This window comes from Nannobrachium achirus (assembly GCF_963921795.1).
Source record: "Nannobrachium achirus genome assembly, chromosome: 20".
Lineage (NCBI taxonomy): Eukaryota > Metazoa > Chordata > Actinopteri > Myctophiformes > Myctophidae > Nannobrachium > Nannobrachium achirus.
In genome coordinates this window covers 485,001-492,500 of record NC_137827.1, presented here as the reverse complement: position 1 = coordinate 492,500, position 7,500 = coordinate 485,001, and the positions used below count along the sequence as shown (strand labels likewise).

The 7,500-nt window shown below is 42.4% G+C and overlaps 1 protein-coding gene across 3 annotated transcripts in view; it reads left to right on the top strand.

Annotated features, from left to right (window-relative positions):
• ccdc88c (coiled-coil domain containing 88C) overlaps positions 1-7,500 on the top strand; it is an 80,630-nt gene that overhangs the window by 53,504 nt on the left and 19,626 nt on the right. For all 3 annotated transcript variants that reach the window (XR_013963135.1, XR_013963136.1, XM_080750604.1), the window contains 2 exons: positions 300-441; positions 1,726-1,878. Coding sequence is in view for 1 of the 3 variants with exons in the window: in XM_080750604.1 (XP_080606730.1) it covers positions 300-441; positions 1,726-1,878 (295 nt within the window). In the remaining 2 variants the exon portion in view is untranslated. The remainder of the gene's footprint in view (positions 1-299; positions 442-1,725; positions 1,879-7,500) is intronic.

The window sequence follows — 7,500 nt, the reverse complement described above, 5'->3', positions numbered from 1 at the left end:
CTCTGCGTTCTATGATCCTATAGTTTACTGAGACGCTATGCTGTCTCTCTGCGTTCTATGATCCTATAGTTTACTGAGACGCTACGCTGTCTCTCTGCGTTCTATGATCCTATAGTTTACTGAGACGCTATGCTGTCTCTCTGCGTTCTATGATCCTATAGTTTACTGAGACGCTACGCTGTCTCTCTGCGTTCTATGATTTGTGTGTGTTGTGTGTGTGTGTGTGTGTGTGTGTGTGTGTGTGTGTGTGTGTGTGTGTGTGTGTGTGTGTGTGTGTGTGTGTGTGTGTGTGTGTGCAGTAGGTACAGGCTGTTAGAATCTCGTCTAGAAAAAACGGTTCAACAAACTCTGAAAATGAAAGAAGAAAAGATTTCAGTTCTGGAGAAAAAACTACAAGAATCCAACAGTCTGAACACTGCACTGAGTAATGACCTGGCTACTGTGAGTATTAATACTCTATTACTATTACTGCACTGAGTAATGACCTGGCTACTGTGAGTATTAATACTCTATTACTATTACTGCACTGAGTAATGACCTGGCTACTGTGAGTATTAATACTCTATTACTAGTACTGCACTGAGTAATGACCTGGCTACTGTGAGTATTAATACTCTATTACTATTACTGCACTGAGTAATGACCTGGCTACTGTGAGTATTAATACTCTATTACTATTACTATTACCACTCTGCATAATGACCTATTAATACTCTATTACTATCAATATGCGAGCTGCTGTGAGCTTGTAGATTGGCCACTTTTGGCACGCAGCACTGTGTGATGAGGAAGTGTTAGCCACGGATGGCTTGACTCCGGGAGGTGAAAACGGGAAGAATTTACTCCATGTGTAACAAACAACCGGTTTGTTTTGTGGGCTATAAACGCTATACAATGGACGTTAACAATTTTGCTGCCATTTTAAACATAGCTGTAGTAAGCAGCTGCCAAATTGTCCTTACCGCACAATCTGTGCGCGACTCATCTAGTAGACGTGTAGACTCGGTGACAGCTTTTGAATAAAAAACCCCCGATTGAAATAGACATATCCGTTGCCACGCTGTATCCCTGCTTATCCGCCAGTGTTTACATGAAAAAACATTGAAAAAAGCCAGCTGTGCGCTATGGTAACGCGTGGACACGTTCCCGCACATAGCAGACGATATGTGCGCAGATCATATGCCAGGCGGATAGAGGAATCAAACGGCTACAAAATAAATAAATAAACGCGTGACAAAATACCCTTCTATGGCCATGCAGTCAGCTCACTTGTTTACAATGAAAAGCTATGCGAACGGAGCTGCGACTGGACGTCAGACCGGATATGGAAACCTAGATCCGGTCCAAACGGGAAATACGACCGGATACAGTTAGGGGGCGGGCCTAAAGTCTCCGAAACGGCTACAGCGATCATACTTTTAATCGTTTCATAATGATTAAAGCTAATTAAATTTGCGGGAACGACGGGCATCGCAGAGAGGTACAGCGGGAAATCTCCGGTTTCGACAAGGATCGCAGAGTATGAGTCAAGCGGCAGGGGAAAGTGTTAAGTTGGTGGACGATATGGACCCAGAACGTCATAATGTATTCGCATTTATTGTCTGACACGTTTACATTCACAAATGAGCATTTAGTTTATTCGATAAAGCCTCAAAATCCACCTGATTGATAACAGATGTATTGATAACAGATGTATTGATAACAGATATATTGATCATATTCCAGGCTGGTCACACTGTGTCCACGCTACGTCAGCAGCAGGACCAGCTAGAGAACCACACTTCCCAGCAGCCCTTGGGGCAAAGCCAGCAGGGTCAGAGGTCAGCCACAGCTGAGCTGCTGCGAGTCAAAGACCATCTGATTGACCTGGAGAAAACTGTATGTTTATATGTTTATATATACCCCTTTATACTATACTATACCCCTTTATACTATACTATACCCACCCTAACACCTAACCATAGCTACTCAAAGACCATCTGATTGACCTGGAGAAAACTGTATGTTTATATGTTTATATATACCCCTTTATACTATACTATACCCCTTTATACTATACTATACCCACCCTAACACCTAACCATGGCTACTCAAAGACCATCTGATTGACCTGGAGAAAACTGTATGTTTATATGTTTATATATACCCCTTTATACTATACTATACCCCTTTATACTATACTATACCCACCCTAACACCTAACCATAGCTACTCAAAGACCATCTGATTGACCTGGAGAAAACTGTACGTTTATATATACCCCTTTATACTATACTATATACTATACCCCTATATACTATACTATACCCCTATATACTATACTAACACCTAACCAGCTACTCAAAGACCATCTGATTGACCTGGAGAAAACTGTATGTTTATATACTGTATACCCCCCTATATACTATACTATTTACTATACTAACCACTATACTACAGTATCTACCTACCCACCCTAACACCTAGCCCTAGCTACTCAAAGACCATATATATACTGTATATATATATATATATATATATATATATATATATATATATATATATATATATATATTATATATGCATCCTCCGCTGCAGTTCATTGGGTTCAAAGTGACAGCTGGCCAATCACAGAGTGTCTTTTCCGGGACTCATCAATTGAATTGAACAGAGCTTTATTGGCATGTTTCCATCCCGTTCCTGATGACCCGCCCCCAACTGCTTCTGATTGGCCTACCAACTTCTGTATGTGTGACGAATGTGGAAGTGTTTATGCCACAGACATAGGGTCTTTTTCAATCTCCCTACTTGTACTTGTACTTGTACTTGTACAGACTCCCGTCCTCCCAAACTTGTAAACGTCATCAGTCTGTGCCCAAGTACCATTCCAATCCTCAAGTCTGCATCTGAGCAAGTAGAGACCAAATACCAGGATGTAGACTTGATCCTCCCACTTTAGCAAGTTTGCTCTGGACTAGACTTGCGCCGACTTTCCACAGCAAATTACCCACAATGCCTTTCACCATTTCTTCTTCTCTTGCTTCTCCGTCAATAAACTGTTTAACAGCACCATACTACAGTATGTGCAAATGTCTTTTTTACTGTTGGCTTTATATATTGATGATTAAAATACACAAGTCTGCTGTATTTAATTTGATTGTATTCAATCAATCAATTTTACAATTATATTGACCTAATATAGGCTACACTTTAATGAACTAATGAATAGGCAAGGCTGTTTCAGTATATATTTCATTTTATTGTCAATGCACAAGCCCTGAAAAGTCATTTATTGAAGAGTAGCTTAGATGTTATAGCTGACTTTATTTTAAGCCATTATTACATTTTATTTATATTTATATTTCATAATACGATAATCACCCAGGGCTGTACACTCAGTGGGCTATATTATATTTATAATTAATAATTATTCATATGCACATTTCTATACGCTTTTTAAAAAACATTATACTCTATAACAGTAGATACTAGATAGGATGTTTGACATTTGGAAAAAGGAATTAAAGAACAGAGCCAGTGCTTTTATTTTATTTTTATCTAATATATGTTTATTTGTAAAGTGCACAATGACTGTTGAGTGAGCGCATTTTATCCTCTGTTGGAACAAAAGAACAGATCTACTGCTATGAATGCGTCCAACTTGTAGATCTGTCCAGAATATAGGCCTATTCACAGAAACACAGTGGAATGCCCTGAAGCAAGCTGAGACGGTGACGTCATTGAGTATGCTGCTATTCCAATAGCAGAACTACCCTCCTCCCGTCCTCCCGTCCTCGGAAGTCCCTTCTCCCAAGGAGAACTTGCTAGTCTGAACTCCCAAGGAGGGAAGTCCAAGTCCCCAAGTATTTGATTTGATAATCGGCCAATAGAAAGCTAGACTCTGGTTCATGTGCATGGAGGGACCAATAGAAAGCTAGACTGGTTCATGTGCATCCAGGGGGGAGCGTGTCGCTATTTCGACGTGCCATTTGTTCGACGGCCCGCAATTTCGACGCGCCGATAGTTCGACTTAGGGATCGCGAGATTTCGGCGCCGCTGTTTCGACGGCACCCTTTTTCGAAAAAAAGGACGCCAATGTTTCGAAACGACAACTGTCCTACACGACAACAGTTCGACAAGACGGCACGGTATTTCGACAATGAAAAAACAAGTCTCTCAGCGCTCAGCGACACGCTCCCCCCGACAGACTCATGGTGCCAACGCTCCTCCTAACCCAGCCTTCCCCTCCCCCGACCCTTCTATCGTTTCTAGGCTATTTGTTGTTCTGCCTATCTACATAGACCTACTGTGTTTTATCTGTCTGTCTGTCTGTCTGTCTGTCTGTCTGTCTGTCTGTCTGTCTGTCTGTCTGTCTCTGTCTCTCTCCCTCTCTTTCTTTCTTTCTTTCTTTCTTTCTTTCTTTCTTTCTTTCTTTCCTTCTTTCTTTCTTTCTCTCGTCTCTCTCTCCCTCACTCACTCCCTCCCTCACTCACACGCATAGACAGACCACAATTTTCTGTGGAGACCGGGTTGCACACACACACACACACACACACACACACACACACACACACACACACACACACACCACAGGGCGAACGGCGGACTGGTTACTGTCTTTTTCACAATGGCCCAAATGTAAACTTTTGTTCTGCTGTCATAAGCCCGTGTTTGCCAATAAAGCTCCTTTGAAGCCTATGTTGCGAAGTGACCTGTATTCGTGACATAGCATGAACTGTAGGCAGGGGTGTTGTGGCAACTTGTGGGGGGAGTGGGTCTCCAGAAGCCCTGTGCACGGATTTATTAGCTGGAGCGGTCGCATGCATGCGCTCGCGCACGTGAGTGATCGCCGATAATAGGCCTATATAATAACCTCTTTAATATGCTCCAGACTGACCCGACAGAACTTATCACACCTACTAGATCAGTAGTGTTTTTGCGAGGTGCTAAAACAGCAAAGGGTGTTCGCGCATCTTCTGTCTGTCTGTCTGTCTGTCTGTCTGTCTGTCTGTCTGTCTGTCTGTCTGTCTGTCTGTCTGTCTCTCTCTCCCCTCCTCGCTTTCTCTCTCTCCTCCATGCTCTCCTCTCCCTCTCTCTGTGTGCATCTTAATATTATAACTCTATGGTGTGCATGCTTAAAAGAACAGATCTGCAAGTTAACATCCTTTAGGCTACTATCCGACGGTGTTGATATTATTTTTGCCTTGTACTGCCTTGTTTAAAAAAAACTCCATGCTCTGCAGCTTTCTATTGGACACAGACATGTTCATATGCATAGGCCAGGCCTACAGCTAGGGAGGAGAGTATATTTTACGTTTATATGCACCCATATTACGGTGTCAGACCATATTACTGTCATGTCTTTATAATATGTTGCTTTTAACAAGTAAGATAAGTGATTGGCGGAGCCTGTTGCGCACTGACTGTAGTCATTCATTAGGCTATACTCTTAAACAGGGCCGTGCAGTCCATACAGGCAAACCCCACACAGGCTGGGGGCCTCATGAGATTTTGATTTTTTTTAACCAATATGGGCATGGGCCCCAGTTGAGCTGTTGAACAGAGAACAGTTGAAGTGAGGGTTAACATGAAACAATTGCTTTGGACATATTAGCTCATTAGAATATGAAAAGAGATTGGCTCTCAAAGGTGCAGGCCAGATAACAATGGCCCTAATTTACCCAAGCAGTTCCTTCATGTGTGTTCTGTGATGTCACATACATCTTTAAGAGGCCCCAACAAACCCTGTGAAAATGTTATCTCATCCTGGGGGGCCCACTTCAAACTGTCCAGGGCCCCCAAAAATATCAATTTGGGGGCCCTCAAAACTTTTTTAAATGTAAATATTTACACAGACTTTAGAAGAAATGTATCCATTCCGGATGCAGGGAATGGGGGCCCCCCAGGATGAGATTAATTAAAGTAGCTATGGATTTAAAATATATATGAGGGTTACCAAATTGAGGTACATATATTGATATATATATATATATATATATTCAATCTCATTTGGGGCCCCCCTGACAGTTTGAAGTGGGCCCATGATGATATCAACATAATGAACGGTAAGCGACTTAACATAAATGTTATGTTTAACTTAATACTTTAAACAGGTTTACTGGGGCTTCTTAAAGATGGCATGCTAGTTTGTTTTACTGGCAATAATTGAAGTAGCTATGAATTGAAATATAATTAACAGGCTGCCTGTGGACACACATCCATTTACATGTATTTAGTGTGCAAAACATGCACTTAAAGTTATTCGTGTTCTTATTATCATTAAGGTAGTTATTTGTAGGTAATAACTCTGATATTCCAATTATGTAATCTTGTAACTCTAAAAAAATTATGTGAGAGTGAAGCACAATTGCTTTGGATATATTAGCTCATTAGAATTTGAAAAGAGCTTGGCTCGCAAAGGTGAGACCAGATAACAATGGCCCTGATTACACAAGCAGTTCCTTCATGAATGTTCTGTGATGTCATGTACACTAATTTAAAGGATGCAGGGAATGGATCCATTTCTTCTAAAGTCTGTGTAAATATTTATATTTAAAAGGTTTTGAGGCCCCCTAAATTGATATATTTTAATCATTGCCAGTAAAACAAACACTGCGTGCCATCTTTAAGAAGCCCCAGTAAACCCTGTAAAAAAATGATCTCATCCTGGGGGGCGCCACTTTAAAGTAACTGTCCAGGGCCCCCAAAACTAAAGGGAATTGATACACATATGTATGCAATTTTGATGGTTACCAAATTGGGCCAGGGGCCTCAAACCGGGGTTTGCCTTGCCTGGGTCCCCCTAGGCCCTAAGCACGGCCCTGCTTTTCCCGTCCGTAAAGATTACTTTACCCCACGTCCTCAGGTAATGTTAATCCAGAGAGAGAGAGAGAGAGAGAGAGAGAGGGAGAGGGAGAGGGAGAGGGAGGGAGAGAGACGAGAAAGAGAACAAAAAAGTCGGGGAGGTAAGGCTGGGTTAGTTGGCATTGTGAGTCTGTCTGTGCGTGTGTGAGAGAGACTTGTTTTTTTCATTGTCGAAATACCGTGCTGCCTTGTCGAAATACCGTGCCGTCTTGTCGAAACACGGGTGTCCTTTTTTTCGAAAAAGGGTGCCGTCGAAACAGCGGCGCCGGAATCTCGCGATCCCATAGTCGAACTATCGCCGCGTCGAAGTTGCGGGCCGTCGAACAATTGACACGTCGAAAAAGCGAGATTTCCCCCATCCAGGGACCAATAGACTCTGGTTCATGTGCATCCAGGGACCAATAGACTCTGGTTCATGTGCATCCAGGGACCAATAGGGAATCACGTGTTCATTGCTTCCACGTGCGTCACACATAGGGAAGTTGCTCGGCCAATCAGAGGCAGGTGGGGCGGGTCTTTACGTACGCAGCCTGTAAGAACATGGGAACTGGCTCTGTTGAAATGAATTGTAGTCCTTGGATAAGTCCCGGAAATGTCGCGCTGCGATTGGCCAGTAGTCACTTGACTGGCAGCATTCCCTTGGTTTTTCCAGGAAGT